The 17,235-nt window shown below is 44.1% G+C and overlaps 1 protein-coding gene across 1 annotated transcript in view; it reads left to right on the forward strand.

Moving 5' to 3' along the window:
- CSMD2 (CUB and Sushi multiple domains 2) overlaps window positions 1–17,235 on the forward strand; it is a 247,823-nt gene that overhangs the window by 21,677 nt on the left and 208,911 nt on the right. The window contains exon 2 of the mRNA XM_054292539.1: window positions 2,778–2,994. Coding sequence (XP_054148514.1) covers window positions 2,778–2,994 — 217 coding nt within the window. The remainder of the gene's footprint in view (window positions 1–2,777; window positions 2,995–17,235) is intronic.

The following is a 17,235-nucleotide window of genomic DNA, read 5'->3' on the forward strand; positions in this document are numbered from 1 at the left end:
GTTTGCAATAAGCAATTTTCTTTTATCTGTGCCCAGAGCACCTCTGGGTCAACGTCGTGAACATGCAAATATTTCAGTAGATTGATTGGATACATCATAAAACTCTGCCTTATTTTTCTATTATTTATTTGTTCTTTCAGATAGATTTATGTCCATTTGTGGCACAGGCACTGGCTGTGGAAGGATGGGCTGAGTTTGTGGATTTTGGAGCTTCCCTATGACCTTGGAAGTGTTTGGAACATGGTGTCTGTGACCTTGAATTTATTTCCTGAGCTTTGTGCAGCCTTGGTAGCTTTTACACCATCAGGAAATTGAGAGATACAGCCTCTTTAATTTCCCATTTGCCTTAAATTGTTCTGATGAACTTATGATTAAAATAAAAATGAGCAGGAGGGACAGTTCAATATCCCCCTGCTGCTTATTGAGCGTGGCTGAGGTTGGAGAAAGGATTCGACTGAATTGGAGAGCAGAGCTCGTGGATCTTTGGTTCTTCAACCAAACTGGGCTTCATTTTACTCCTCTGTGATCACAGGAATGTTCCCACTCCTGTGCAGCTTTCTGGCACTGAGCTTTTCCAGTGAACTCCCCAAAAGAAATGGAGCCCAAGTGGAGGAGGGAGGCGGATTCGTCTCTTGTGTAGTGACAAAAAGCCAGGTGCTACAGAAATGCAAAATACTCCAGGCAAGGAATCCTGTGCCTCCCTCACTTTAATCCCTGGTGGATTGTGGGGCTGTCCTGCCTCTCATTGATCCAATAAACGTGCTACAAAAAGATTCCCTGGGTAGTAAATAGGATGGGCTGTCTCAGATTCATAAAACTCTGTCTTGCAGGGAGAAGTTCCACAGGAGCGTTTTTTGCACCCAAAGTAGGTCAATCTAATTATAATTGCCTTTAATGAGCACCACTCTGCAGCTCTGTACCTGTAGCTGCTTGGCACTCAGAAGTGCAAATGCCTTTGAGAAAAAAAGAAGGGGAAAAAAAAAAAAGCAAGGAGAAATCAAAGAAGTAATTTCTACTCTAATGCATTTTGACTTGAAAGCCTCTGTTGTCCCCATCAGCAGGGTAAACAATGCAGCATGGGTGGGAAAAGCTGGAGCAGCCGCTCAGGGGATAAAGGTGAAACTCAGATTTTGTGCCATGGGATTGACCCTTCAGCTGTCTGGAATTTGGCTTTGTGTGGAGGAATTAATCCACTAAAGCAGGGAGGGTTGGAGCAGTTTGGAGTGAGTTGTGCCTCCAGAGGTATCCAGGTACAGCAGCAGTGAAGGGAGAGGAAAAGGCTGAGGGGAATTTGTCGTTTAGGCTGTTCCCAAAACACATTCATGTACCTGTGTCCCCAGAGAGAAAAAAAAAATCTCATTTATCCTGTAAATGTACCTAGTGGCTCTTTATCTTTGGGATGCAGTGTTACGGTACTGCCTTGGGCAGGGGAATGGGTTTGAGGGAGGTTTTGAGGTGTTTCACTGGTGTTACAGGAATGGGGAATGGATTTGAGGTGTTTCTCTGGTGTTACAGGAGGGGAATGGATTTGAGGGAGGTTTTGAGGTGTTTCACTGGTGTTACAGGAATGGGGAATGGATTTGAGGGAGGTTTGAGGTGTTTCACTGGTGTTACAGGAGGGGAATGGATTTGAGGGAGGTTTGAGGTGTTTCACTGGTGTTACAGGAGGGGAATGGGTTTGAGGGAGGTCTGAGGTGTTTCTCTGGTGTGACAGGAGGGGAATGGATTTGAGGGAGGTTTGAGGTGTTTCACTGCTGTTACACGAGGGGGTTTTGTTCTCTGCAGCTTTGCAGCAGCTCCTCAGAGGTACTGACTGAAGATGTTCTGTGTGTTGAGGCAGAATGAGGAGCACAAACCTGAGAGGAACCAGCAAGGCAGGGTCTGGCCAGTGATTTCTGCCCTGTGTGCCCCCATCAGGGCTAACAGGGGTGTGAGTGCTGCTGGTTTTAATTCCAGTGAGCCATTCCCAGGCAGGGTTGGAGGGCACCTTACAGGATGGTTTGTTTGGTCAAGCCTTGCACTGTGTCCTGCTCTTTTTGGAGTCAGGACAGGTTTGTGGCTGACCTTTGGCCATGCAGGTGATTTCACAGGTTTGAGGCAACCTTGGTGGCTCAGCCTGGCATTCCTTGGGGTCCCTTCTGCTTTCTCAGGGTGAGGGGGGGGATGTGGCACTGCCTGCACACTCAGCCCTTCTTCTGTCTGTGGCCAGGTGGAAATGGGGGAGAAGGAGAGAATCAGCTCTGGAATTGTCCCTGGAACTGGGAGAGAAGGGGACAGTGAGCTCTGGCACTGTTCATGGAACTAGGGGAGAAGGGGACAGTCAGATGTGACGTTGTCCCTGGAATTGTCCCTGGATTTGGGGGAGAAGGAGACAGTCACCTCTGGCATTGTCCCTGGAACTGGGGGAGAAGGGGACACTCACTCAGCTCTGGCATTGTCCGTGGAATTGGGGGAGAAGGAGAGAATCAGTTGTGGCATGGTTCTGGAGTTGGGGGAGAAGGTGACACTCAGCTCTGGCATTGTCCCTGGAATTGGTGGAGAAAGGGACAGTCAGATCTGTCATTGTCCCTGGATTTGGGGGAGAAGGGGACACTCAGCTCTGTCCTTGTCCCTGTGTTGGGCTCCACATCCCTGCAGGGAGGAGGCCAAAACTTCATCCTCAGATTTTCCTTTTCTCTGTTTCTCCTGGTGGGAAGAGCCCTGTGTGCTCTGTTGGGATGCTGAGGACATTCAATGCTCACGTCTGACTTTGTGCTTTTGTTTTTTTCTCTTGGCAGCCCAGAACTGCAGTCACACATTGCAGGGCCCAAACGGGACAATACAGAGCCCAGGCTTTCCCTATGGATACCCCAATTATGCAAACTGCACGTGGACAATCACTGCTGAGGAGCAGAACAGGATACAGCTCGTTTTCCAGTCCTTTGCATTAGAGGAAGATTTTGATGTATTATCCATCTACGATGGGCTGCCTGAGCAGGGCAATCTGAGAACGAGGTACAGTTGTTCATTACAGTGATGTTTATCCACATTTCCCCCCTTCCTGCCGCTGGGATTAAATCTGCCCTTGGATTGTTGATGCTGCAATAAACTGGGAGTGTTTCTCCATGAGCAGTTCTTACAGTTGTTTTGATTTCTTAGCTCTTGATAAGGCTTGAAATGTTTCTCTGAACTCCTGACAGTAATGATTTAGCCAGGCTCGTCCCAGACCTCCAGAGGAGTTAATTAGGAAATGGAGCAGGAGGGAGGCAGAGTTAATGTGCACAGAGCTTCCCTCAGTCCAGAGGAGACTCCTGGATGGGAGGATGGACTGTGGGGTTCAGTGACAGCTCTGCCAAAGCCTTTGTGGGTTTTGCCCCAAAATTTGGGCTGTTCCTTAACCCCCAGTCCATCCAGCAGCAGGACAGGGCTGCATTCCCTCCCACTGCTGGATCTCCAGGGGTGAAAAGTGTTCAATAATCCAGTTTAGTAGTGCTAGGAGAATTAATCCACAAACACCAGAGGTTTGTGTCCAAAAACGAGACAGAGGAGTTCTGGAACTTTATTCCAGTAAAGGGAGAGGCCATGGGACATTCCCCTGGGATCTCTCCAATTTTTAAAGGATGCAGCCTCCTTTCTATCCCAATTTCCCAGCTGCATTTCCCTTCTCTCTTTCCCCATTTCTGAGGTACTTGAGAGGTTCAGACTTCCCAGAACACCTGATCCCAAAGATTCCCCTTTAATGTACAACCTTCCCTTTTACTTTTAATTCTTATGGAATTTAGGGGTTTTTCCCCATTTCTGAGGCACTTGAGAGGTTCAGACTTCCCAGAACACCTGATCCCAAAGATTCCCTTCTAATGTACAACCCTCCCATTTTAATTTTTAATTCTTACAGAATTTAGGGGTTTTTCTTCCCCATTGTTTCTTTCACATTTCAATGTCTAATTTCATTTCTCAGCAAACCTAAAGTTTTTTTGTAAAAGCAAATATCTTTCTCCATTCATCAATCAGTGGAATCATTCCCATTGTTTCTTTTCTCTCCCAGTGCTGGTTTTATCTACCAGCATATCTACAGCTGGTTTGGAAAGACAAATCCACTATTCCTCTCAATAGGAAAACTTGCCTGGTTTCTCCAGTGAGACTTCCAGTGTAAAAGAAAGTTTTGTGGGAGGCTGATTTTGCTGTGTTGCTTTGGCAGCATCCAGGCTCTGAATCCCTGGAATTCTGAATCCAGGATTCTGCAGCCCTGGAAATGGATTTTCCTTCAAAGCCCTCGAGTTCAGGACAAATCCATTGACCTCAGTGTCTTGTCTGACCCGAGTGGAACATCTGAGCTGCACCCTGGTGGAAATCAGCTCTTTATGTAGATTATTTCAGTTATGCAAATAAATCATCTCCTCACTTGGCAACTGTGCTTGAGAATCACTTTAATTATGGGACCTGGGTGGTTTAATCAGGAGGTTCAGTGCTTCGCTTTGGGGATAATGGAAAGGTGGAAAATTTGGGGGTAAAATCCAGCTCAGGAAACTTTGCGTAGTGAGAAGTTAATGCTGCTCTGAGTTCCTCACTAGAATATTCTGGTTGTAAATAAAAGTAGGAGAAAGGAACCTCCCAAGTGTGAGCTGGGGATCTGCACTGAGGGAGGGTGAGGAGGCAGAAAAGGTTCCCCCTTTGCCTCCCTGGTGAAATTCAGGTGAGTTTGGGCAGGTGAATGGGAGCTGGGGGTGGAACCAGCAGCAAAATCCACTTGGGAGTGTTCCACCTCTGAGCTCAGGAAATGGAGTGTATATAGGGCAGGAAAAGGGAATAAAGGGGGCAAATAAAGGGGATTTCTAAAGGTCTGAAAGCACTTAGGGAGGGCTCAGCAAAGTAACAGATGAACTCTTGTATGGTGGGCATTTGCTTTCTTCCCTTGTATGTTTCTGGATTAGTAATTAATAATTTCTAATTTGTTTTAGTTCTAATTAATAATTAATACTTAGGAATTAGGAATAAAGGGGGCAAATAAAGAGAGGCGTTTCTAAAGGTTTGAAAGCACTTAGAGAGGGCAAAGATGAACTCTTGCATGGTGGACATTTGTTTTCTTCCCTTGGACATTTCTTTTCTTCCCTTGGACATTTGCTTTTTTCCCCATGGGCATTTCTGGATTAGTAATTAATAATTTCTAATTAATAATTAGGAATTAGGAATAAAGGGGGCAAATAAAGAGGGGGATTTCTAGAGGTCTGAAAGCACTTGGAGAGGACTCAGCAAAGTGAAGGATGAACTCCTGCATGGTGGATATTTGCTTTCTTCCCTTGGACATTTGCTTTTTTCCCTTGGACATTTCTGGAATAGTAATTAATAATTGCTAATTAGTTTGGTTCTAATTAATAATTAATTAATAATTAGTAATTAGTAATTTCCAAACCTGGAGCTGGCTCCTTTGGGCTGTTTCATGTCTCATCTTGTTCACCAATTTCAGTGTTTGGACAATACCCTGATGCACAGGGTGGGATTGTTGGGATGTCTCCTGATCCTTGTGGGACCCTTCCACCTCAGGAGACCCCAACTATTATTTTTATTACTGCATCAATCTCACCTCATTAAACTCATTAAACTCTTAACTGTTCCCTAACACTGGGTTACTTTTTTCTCCTTCTTTCTCTCTTTTTTCTCTTTCTCATGGCCATCAATTTTGCTTTTTTTTCCTGCCTGCTCTCCAAATGTTCTCCATTCATCACCGAGGTGCAGCCCTGAAGATGGATGGCCACGTGTCACTCATCACAGCTCACCCAAAATGAGCTGTGAGCAAGGGGAAAAGAAGGGACAACTCGATTTCTTTGCTTCTTTCCCTCCCAAACTTCAATTTTTGATCATCCCCCATTCATTTGAGGTCTTTCCCAACCCAGACCATTCCAGGATTTCCTGGGAAGGGGTTAATGTTGTGTTCATCATGTGCTGGCAAACACCCTCTTGTCTTGCAATTTAATGTGGTGTGAAGGTTCCCTAATAGAATAAGAGCAGCCCTAATCCAATGAGGCATTTGCTAATAAACAGCTTTACTGGATATTAGGGAATTTGCCTTGCGTGTTTGTGATGAGGACGTGAATATTAAATGGCTTTCAGTGCCTTAATTTAGACATCCAGGGCTGTTGTCATCTCTCAGTGCCATGACTTTACTTTGTTTGCTAAAATCAGAGCTCATTTCCAAGTCTTTGCTATTTCAGCTTCTCTGGAATTGTTGGGTTTTTAGAATCCTGCAGTGGGTTGGGTTGGAAGGGAGCTCAATTCCATCTCATTCCATCCTCTGCCATGGGCAGGGAGCTTCCACTGTCCCAGGCTGTCCAACCTGGCCTTGGACACTTCAGGGATCCAGGGGCAGCCACAGCTTTTTGGACAACCTGTGCCAGGGCCTCCCAACCCTCACAGGGCAGGATTTTTTCCTTATTTATAACCTAAACTTCCCTTTATTCAGTTGGAGCCTTCCTCCTTGTCCATTGGAGTTTTCCCAGCTCCTGGCTTTCAGCAGGAACCACTGTGGGGGAGTTTTCTGTGAAACCTGAGAACTGTAGATTGTAATTATATCATTATAATTCTTATATTCATAATATAATTATAATTAATCATAATATATAACATATATAATAATATAATATATAATGTTATCTATAATATATAATGTTATATTATTGTTACATAATATATAATATATATTATATATATTGTTTTATATATTATATATATTGTTATAATATAATATAAAATGTTATCTATATTATAACATTATATATTATAATGCTACATATAATATATAGAATATAGAATATAGAATATACAATATAGAATATATTATATAAGATATATAATATAGAATATATTATATAAAATATATAGTATAATATATATAATATAATATAATATGTAATATATATATAATATAATATAATATAATATATATAATGTATATAGTTATATTTATAACATAATATACAATATTATAACAATAGAATTATAATAATTATATTTGGTGGGTGCACAGTTTTCTCTTCCTTGATGAGGGACATCAATATTTGCTTCCTACCCAGGACTTCCCCTTCTCTTGAGCTCATTACCCCAGACCAGACTCTTCCCAAATCCTCTTCCCCCAAGTTCCCAGCTGCTGTGGGATGCTGTGGAGCCCTGCAGTTATTCCAGAACATTCTTTGCCCAGTTCCCTTTGTGCCCGGTGATTGTGGCATTGTTCCCAGGTCGCTCCAATCAGGTTCCCTTCCTGATTGCCTTCCCACTGTGCTGGGCTCAGAAACTCAGCACAGACCTGACTGCAATTTGAATTCTTGGGGTTATTTGTGGCTCTGAGATTGCTGTGGGATTTGGGAGAGGCTCTGCACCTCTTTGTGTCAGGCTCTTGTTCTGTGACATCCCCAGAGTGGGCAACCACAGAACCACGTGGCTTCCCCCAGCTGTTTCATCTGCCAGTAATTTGCAGCACCCCTTTAATGTGAGAATCTTAAATCACTTGCAAATTCCCTGATTTGAAGCTTCGGGCTTGTACTCAGATCCAAGGAAAACACATTTCCAGTCTCCCTGTGAGTCGGTCGTTGTAGCTCCCTATTTCTGTTTTCCTAGTGAGACCTGCTGAATTTACACTCCAAATGGAAGTGGTCAGCTTAGAAAATCAGATTTTTTTTTCTTTTTTTTCCTTCCAGAGGTGTTCAAAAAAGCCCAGGGGACAGAACATGGGATGTTTCTACCAGCAGAGACTCCTCATTTGTAAATGTGCTGAGCAATGCTGGGGTTTCTCAGGCTCTTCCAACCCTTGGGTTTCCCTTCCCACCTGTTGTGGGCAGGGAATTGTGTCATCCTCTGGTCTCTTCCCTGTTCAAACAAAACATTTCAGTGATGCTGGGTTTATTTGCTTGAGAAAAATGTTTGTTTGAGGCTGTGCATGCAGAGGAAAAAACTCCCAGAGCCTTGCAGAGCCCACATTTCCACAGGCATCGCTGCGAGGAGCAACAAATTCCAATTTATTGACACATCTGGGAGGAACCTGCAGAAATTCCTGTTCCTGCAGAGTGTGCAGGGTCTGGGGGAACGTTTGCAGTCATAACTGTAATGGGGTTCAGTAAGAGCCTGAATGAGGGATGTGAGACTCCAGGCTGCTCTTCAAAATGCAGTTTATTGTATCCAAGAAATAACAGCAGTCCAGGGTGGTGGGGGACAGAGCTGTGCCCACAGCTGTCAGCTCCAGCTGCAGGCAGGCCTGGAGACCCTGAGTTTAGGTTACAAATGCATTCTATACTTTTCTTTAGTTTACAATGCATTCTATACTTTTCCTTGCTGAGCATCTTAACCAGTAGAACCAATCCATACCTTAACTTTTATCTCTAGCCTATCATAACTACTGTAATTACCATATTCATGTTACTGTTCTCCAGTCACTAAAAGTCAGTGCATTACAGTTTCAGCTAGAAGTTGGTTTTCAGTTTTCTTGCAGTGGAAAATTCTGAGACCTTTTTTCTACTTGCCACATTTGCTGACTTGTTTGCCTGTGCTCTCTTTCTGCTTAGTAAAAACATCTTCTTGTTTGGGGTGGGTTTATCCATAAAAACCCCTTCTAACTAACACACTCCCTTTGCCTCCTTGGTTATCCAGTAATGGCTCAGCAATTCTTTTCTTCTCTATCAAAACTTGCTTTCATTTCTATTCCTTCTTCAGATTCTACATTAAAAAAAATCTTTCTGCCAAGCACACATATCCGTGAGACCTTCTTGTCAAACTTTCATCCTCCCCAACAGGGTTCTGTGCAAACCCTGCTGCTGGCACGGGGCCCTGCTTCCCTTGCAGCTCACGTCCCACATGTCCCAGTGCCTCCTCATGCTGCTCCCAGATCCTCATCCCTCTTCCCTGACAAGTGGCTGAAGAGGGAGGAGAAGGATTGCCATCAATCTGCTGTGTGAGCAATTCACAACCACGTCTTGGGCCATATTTAATTGGGTGAAAGTGGGTGAAAGTTGAAGGATTTGGTTTGAACCCTGGAAATGATGTGATCCTTGTGATAAGAGCAGAGTTATCTCCGGGCTGACCTAATTACAGCTGCAGCAGGAATTACCTGCACCTTGCATGTTTCTCTTGATAACCTTTTAATTACTCTTTGAAAAAGCAGCCTGGGTGACTTGTACTTAATTACCAATCACGAGCACAAAGCTTTTGATCTTAAAAACAGCAAAAGGGAGGAGGAAAGGAAGGGACAAAAATGGAGGAGGAGAGGAAGGGGCAAAAAAGGGAGGAGGAAAGGAAGGCACAAAAAAGGAGGAGGAGAGGAAGGGACAAAAAGGGAGGAGAGAGTTCCCCAGTGTTCCTGTGGCTTGCAAAGATGCAAATTTGGGGTGAAATGACATCCTGGGGGTCAGTCCTGATAAAGAAAAAAATCCTGGGGTTCAGTTCTGGTAAAGAAAAATTCCTGGGGTTCAGTCCTGATAAAGAAAAGTCCTGGGGCTTAGTCCTGGTAAAGAAAATTCCTGGGGCTCTTTCCTGGTATAGAAAAAAATCATGGAGTTCTGTCCTGGTAAAGAAACAAATCCTGGGGTTCAATTCGGGTAAAGAAAAAAAATCCTGAGATTCTGTCCTGGTAAAGAAAAAATCCTCAGGTTCAATTCTGGTAAAGAAAAAATCCTGGGGTTCAATTCTGGTAAAGAAAAAATCCTCAGGTTCAATTCTGGTAAAGAAAAAATCCTGGGGTTCAATTCTGGTAAAGAAAAAATCCTGAGGTTCAATTCTGGTAAAGGAAAACCTGGAGTTCAGTCCTGGTAAAGAATAAAATCCTGGGGTTCTGTCCTGGTAAAGAAAAAATCCTGAGGTTCAGTTCTGGTAAAGAAAAAATCCAGGAGTTCAGTCCTGGTAAGGAAATTCCTGGAAAACCAGCATTTGTCAGCTGGGAATGCACAGAGCTCGTGTTTGGAGTTTGTGTTGAGTCACCTCTGGCCCAGTGCAATATTCCTTTGTCACTGCCTCATGTCTCCAAGGTGACTACAGTTCTTTTTGCTAAGGAGAAGGATAAATAAAGCAGAGGGCCGGCTAAATCCTCTGTCACCTTTAGTAAACATCCCAGCCCCACCTCCCTCTCCCCCTCAGCACAGCCTTTTGTCACTTCCCATTAACTCCATGGGAAAAGAAACACAACAAAACCCCACTTAAATTTATGTTCTCTGCTGTGTGGGATAAAATCCTCTTAATTTGTGTTTTTTCTCTCTGGGAAGAGCAGCGTCTGAGCTGCTCCAGCAGCTCCAGGACCCTTCAGCAGTGTCCCCGTTTTGTTGTGAGGAAGTGCTGAGTGTTTAAACTGTGTCTGCAGGATAATTGATGAAACTGGAGCTGAAAGTCTGGGAGAGGTAATGGAGTTAATGCAACTGCAGCAGGGCTCTGCAATTTCAGTGCAGTTTTTCCATATTTATTAGCAGAGGGTGCATCAGGAGGAGTGATAAAAGCAGCTGATTCAATCAGAGTGGGAGCTTTTTTCCCTGGCACTGTGGGGAATGTTGGAGGCTCAGGAGGAGCCTTGGCAGGGATATTTTGGCAGCCTCTGCAGAGGTGGGGATGGAGAGGTTTTTGTCCTGGTTTAGGGGTTAAAGGAGGTGCTCACATCTCTGAGGTGAGACACACAGGCAGGGGCTCTGAAGATGTTCCTTAATAATTATTATAATATATATAATATACAATATATGTGTGTGTATATATGTATGTATATATATATATACACATATAAAACACATAATATAAATGTGTAAATTTTTATATTTATATATATAAAATATGTATATATATATATACATATAATATATTATATGTATATCTATAATATATAAATTACATATTATATGTAATAGTATAATAATATATAATATATAATATATAATATATAATATATAAAAATGTATATATTATATATATAATATATATACATATATATAAAGTATATATAATCTACACATATATATAATATATATAATCTACACATTTATATAATATATTATATATCATATATAATATATTATTATATAATACATATAATATATAAAATAATATAATAATTAAAATATACAATATAATATCTTCTATTCTATATACTATAACATATATTATAGTATATATAATAAATTGTCAATAATGATAATTATTATAATAATATTATATTATATATTACATATTATATATTACATATTATAATGTAATTATTATAATATAGAACATAATATTATAGTATAAAATATATTTATATTTATATTTATATTTATATTTATATTTATATTTATTGATAATTTTAACCAAATTATGATTTGGTTAAAATGATTCAAAACCAATGTCCCTTTGAGCCAGTGAGCAGGGTGGTGGCACTGCCCTCTGTGGGGTTTGGTGCCAGCATGGGGAGGGCAGTGCAGCAGAGGCTGAGGGGCACAGGCAGAGCCCTGGATGGGCTGGGGTCCCTCCCAGGAGCAGGGCTCAATCCTGCCCAGAGCTCAGGAGCTGCTCTGCTCCCTGGGCAAATCCCTTATCAGCTTTCCCAGCTGTAAAATGACATAATCCCAGAATCACAGGGAGCTGCTGGCCTGACGACCTCTCCATCCTGCCTTCCTTGCCCTCCAAGCTGTGTCAGAGATTTGTGCTTCTCTGCAGGCCCTGGGACTCTGAATACCTGCTCTGCAGGGCTGCTGGAGCCCTGGCTCTTCCCAACACCTCCACTGTGGCCACACTTGCTCCTTGCTCCCCACTTGCCCTGTGTTCAGCAATAAACAAACCTAGAAACAAAATAAACACCCCCTGTGATTTCCAGGGAGTTCCAAGAACTTATTTTTCCCATTTACTCCATTTCACACCCCTGGTGACTTTTTCCTTTTTGCTTTTTTTTTTTCCCTTTTTTTTTTTTTGTGTGTTTTTTTTTTTTTTGAAGAAAGACAGAAATAACCCCAATCTGCCAAGTTCTGAATTGAAGCTGCTGAGCCGTGCTTGGGCTGTATCCAAACTTGCCTTTGTTTACTCAGAATGTCAGCTCGGATTTGCCAGGGGGGTGACTGAGATTTGATGAACTTTTCCTGTGAATTTGTGTTTTTCTTCCTCTTGGTTTGTCATAACGAGGCTGAGAACAGAGGTGCCACAGTTGGATTTCATGATTTGTGGAAGGGTTTGGGTGGGAAGGGAATTAAAGCTCATCCCATGGGCAGGGACAAAATCCCACTGCAAATCCCAGGAAATCTTGGAAAAAACCAGCATGGAAGGGATGTGAGAGAAAGAATAAATCACATCCAACTCCGTGCTCTTCCCAGTCCATTGCATTGCATGGAAAATCAAATTTATTGAAATTTGATGCTCACTACCTGTCCCCAGCCTGAGCCATGAAGGCCTCATATATCTGAGCTGGCTCTGGGCTCTATAAATAACACTTTTCTAGTGGGAATTGACCCAAACCCTGCTTTAAACAAGTGGAGAAATCCATCCAGGCTGGGATTTATGAGCTCTGTCAGTGTCCCCCGAGTCCGTGTTGGTTAATGAAGCTTTGTCAGTGTCAGGGGTAAGCAAAGGGCTCCTGGGCCTTGATGGATTGAGCTTGGCTTGGGAAAAGGAGGGAAAATGCAGCTCGTTCCTGAGACTGAGAGCTGTGCTGGATAAAATTCCTGGGAAAATTGGTGGTGTTATGGCACTGGGAGAGGTTAAGGAACAGAAAAATATGAGGTTTTTTTGCCCTTTGCTTGTTAGCTGTTGTGGTGAGAAAAATAAAAGTAGTGAATGTCAGAACCAGTGGATTGTACTGGTTTGGAATCAACTCTCCAGCAGCTGGGATGGGATTAAATTGGCCATGTGAGTGAAATGTGAGGGAAATGTGAGGGAAATGTGAGGGAAATGTGAGCAGATCCAAGCATCCCTGTGCAGGTGTTTGTTCTGTGCCCGACTCCCAAACAGCAGCAGTTGCGTTCTGAGCACAAATCCCTCCACCAGCTTGGCTAAATCCAACTGGGAGCTGTTCTTGTGTCACTGCAGGATCGTTTCAAGTTGCTTGAGAGTTGATTTTTTTATTTTTTTTGGTCCAGAGCATCATTTCAGCCTTGCAGGGCTGCAAATGAAAGGACAACTATCTCAGTGACACCAGTGAGCTGTGCCTGGAGGACAGAGCTGCCTTTTAAGTGTCTGCAGCATTTGGGAGCTGGGAGTGCTCTCAGATCATGCTCTGCTTGTTTTATTGATGATTAATGAGAGCCTTCGTGTCCATGGGCTCTGGAAAAAAGCTGACATCTCGCTGTAATTGTGTTTTTCTTTAATAAATACAGGGGGAAAAAAAAACCTAACAGAGCCGCTGAGGGGGGAAATTCCTGCCCCAGCCAAGCCTGAGGAAATGCCAGGAGGGAGAGACAGAGCTGGCTGCTGAGGGGTGGCTTTTATCCACAGCCACTGGCAATGGGAAATTCTGCAGCAAGGAGAGGGGATGAGATGTGTGAGGGAGGCTGAGGCAGCAGCACCTGGGCTGAGGGATGCTCTCAGCAGCTCCTCAGCTCAACCTTTCCTGCTCCAGGCCCTTCCTTCTTGGGGTCTTTCTTTGTTAAACGTCTCTTTTCCCAGCCTGAGTGCTTGAAGAATGAGTTGGAGATCTTCATTTCTCAGTCTCAAGATTGTTTATTGTTTCTTATCTATAAAATTCTTTCTTTGGCCTGCCGAGGTCCATTCAGCAGGACAGACAGAGGCACTCTGGTGTTATCTTTTTATACTAAAAACTACCTGTACAATATTTACAATTACTTCCCAATACCTATCACCTATGTTAGACAGTGAGCTTCTACTCTAAACCAATCCAAAAGTGCCAACATCACAGCAGAAGATGGAGGCCAAGGAGAAGGAGGAGAAAGGCTGGACATGCCCAGATTCCTCCATCTTGCCCCCGAGATTGTTAAACGTCTCTTTTCCCAGCCTGGCACTTGAAGAATGAGTTGGAGATCTTCAGTGCTTGGTCTTAAGGTTGTTTATTGTTTCTTATCTATAAAATTATTTCTCCTGGCCTGCTGAGGTCCATTTAGCAGGACAGTCAGAGGCACTCTGGCCACCCTCAGGGCAGTGTTATCTTTTTATACTAAAAACTACATGTACAATTTTTACAATTACTTCCCAATACCTGTCACCTATGTTAGACACTGAGCTTCTACTCTAAACCAGTCTAAAACTGCCACCATCACAGCAGAAGATGGAGACCAAGAAGAAGGAGGAGAAAGGCTGGACATGCCCAGTTCCCTCCATCTTGCCTCCATATCAAAAACCCCAAAATCTACTTTTCCACCCTGTGATAACTTCACTAATATTCTACCTAAACTGTTGTGGCTTGCAGATCTTCATATAAGGTTGGTAATTTGCTCCAGGGGTCATAATCAAACCCACAGGTGTTTTGGGCTCTGTGCCAGGGTCTCTGATCCCCCTGGGTTCTGCGTTCTGACTCTTCCTCAGTTCTGCAGCACTCCAGGAGCTCCTGGAGGATCCAGATGTGCACCAGCCCTCCAGATGTGCCCCAGGGCTGGGCAGAGGGGCAGCATCCCCTCCCTCCCTCCCACCTGCCCTGCAAGGATCATCACCCCAGGATGGTGCAGGGGTGCCAGGCTGCTGTCGCTCGCCCTGCAAACAGCAAGGATTGTGCCTCATTTGATGGGGAAATTTTCCCTAATAGGTGCCTTGAAATGACAGGCAGGAAAAAGCTCACCGAGCTCTGGGGTGCTGTAATTTAATGCTGGGTTAAATGACACAATCCAGTGCATTTTCATTAGATGTTCTGAGACACTTCTCCAGCATTTATGCTTTAAAGGCTGCTGGATTGCCAGCTGCAATAACTGTTTTGATTGCGGCCTGAGCTGATGGTGGGCATCCTACCAGAAAAATAATGGGCTGGGCTTTAATTATGGCACCTGCACTCCCCAAGTGCGTCAGCACGGCCCTGCTGCGTCCAAGGGATGGCAAAATGTGCAACAGATGGAGCTGAGGGGGGCTTGGAACAGGCCTGGGGGGGTGTTGGGGTTTGGGGGATGAAGAAATGTTGAGGTGTGGCTTGAAGGTGCTGAGCAGAGCAGCCAGGGGGGCTCTGAATGGGCTCAGCTGCTGTCAGAGATTGGGGACAGGGCACTTTGCCATGGGTGCTGTCACACTGGAGGGGTCCAGAGGGGCTGCAGAGATCCAGGGAAGGCTGGAAAACTCCTGCTGGAGCTGAGGGGGCTCAGCTTGGAGAAAAAGAGGATTAGGAGGGTGTAAGAGACGAAACGAGGGATGTGGGACTCCAGGCTGCTCTCCAAAATGCAGTTTGTTCCATCCAAGGTGTTACAGCGGTCCAGGTTTGTGGGTGACAGAGCTGTGCCTACAGCTGTCAGCTCCTGCTGCAGGCAGGCCTGGAGACCCTTTGGTTTTGGTCACAATGCATTCTATACTTTTCTTTTGGTCACAATGCATTATTTACTTTTCTTTTGGTCACAATGCATTCTACACTTTTCTTTTGGTTACAAATGCATTCTATACTTTTCTTTGCTGAGCATCTTAACACAGCAGAACCAATCTATACCTTAACTTTTATCCATAGCCTATCATAACTACTGTAATTACCATATTCATGGTACTGTTCTCCAATCACTAAAAGTTAGCACATTACAGTGTAAGCTAGAAGTTGTTTTTCAGTTTTCTTGCAGTGGAAAATTCTGAGACCTTTTTTTCTACTTGCCACATTTGCTGACTTGTTTGCCTGTGCTATCTTTCTGCTTAGTAAAAACATCTTCTTGTTTGGGGTGGGTTTATCCATAAAAACCCCTTCTAACTAACACACTCCCTTTGCCTCCTTGGTTATCCAGTGAGACTGGCTCAGCAATTCATTTCTTCTGTATCAAAACTTCCTTCCATCTCTATTCCTTCATCAGACTCTACATTTAAAAATCTTTCTGCCAAGCACACATATCTGTGAGACTTTCTTGCCACACTTTCATCCTTCCCAACAGGGGGGACCTTGTGGCTCTGCACAGCTCCTGACAGGAGGGGACAGCCCCAGGTTGGGCTCTGCTCCCAAGGAACAGGGACAGGAGGAGAGGGAATGGCCTCAGGATGAACAGGAGAGGTTTAAATTGGATTTTAGGGAAAGTTCTGCATGAAAAGAGTGGTCAGGCATTGCCCAGGGAGGTTTGGAGGTGTCCAGGGAAGGGCTGGATGTGGCACTTGGGGACAAAGTGGGGATTGGGCACAGCTTGGATGCCCCTGGAGGGCTTTTCCAACCTCCCTGATTCTGGGATTCTGGGATTCTGTCCCATGCAGGCTGAGCCTCATGGCAGGTGGGGTTTCTCACCCGAAGGTGCTTCTCACTGCCATCACCTCTCCCAAAACTGATTTTTCCTGCTGCAAATTGAGAGCCAAACCAGGAAGATTTGCAGCATCCGTGGCACACCTGAAGCAGAGCACGAGGGATGCAAAGAGAGCAGAGGATTTCTGGCTTGATTTGTTTGGATATATTGATTTTTTTTTTGCAAGGGCAAGCTTATCAAGCGGCATTTCTGGCGCTGGCTTCGTTTGGTTCCTCGCTGCAGGAGCAAAATTAAGCCAATGAAAACCACATTGCAGATCTCACACAATCAGCACTGGCTCCGAGCACGTTAAGGGGATAATCACTCAATAATCCATTTGGCTGGAGGTACAGAAGGAATGGAATATGATTATTCCTGCTGTTATTACTGCCCTCACCTCCATAAAAACAAGGAGTGGAGTTTGCTGCTTCCTTGCCTTGTTAGTTTGTGTTTTTTTGTGTTTGTTGCCCTGAAGATCAGCAATGTCAGAATTGCTGTTTGCTGGGGAGTGATTCCTTGTTGTGTCTGCCTTTCCATGGTTTAAATCCCTCAGATTTAGGGAGGAGGGCAGGAGAACAGTTACCAAGCAGGGATTCCTGCCAATGCTGCCTGTCCTGGGGCTTTGGAACAGCAGAGCTGAGCTTTTGAACATGGCCATGGTAAATGATTGTTCTTCAAGGGGATGCTGCCTTGGACAAGACAAGGACATCAGAGAGGACAAAAAAAAATCAGTTTTGTGTGTTGGCTGGAGGCTTGAGAGGAGAGAAGTGGCTTTTGTTGTGATTTCAGTGAGGAGCAGGAGCAGCTCCAGCTCATTCCCAGGGCAGGAGCAGCCAGGAAAGCTGGAGCTGCTGCACAGGGATTTATTTCCCTGTCTGAAGCAGCATCTCCTGCTTCCTCCTGGCTGAGTTTGCTTGCAGTGGAGCCACCTGTGATG

Source organism: Melozone crissalis, unplaced genomic scaffold, assembly GCF_028551555.1.
Source record: "Melozone crissalis strain CALT ecotype California unplaced genomic scaffold, PUWL_Pcris_2 ptg000111l_1, whole genome shotgun sequence".
NCBI classification, from domain to species: domain Eukaryota; kingdom Metazoa; phylum Chordata; class Aves; order Passeriformes; family Passerellidae; genus Melozone; species Melozone crissalis.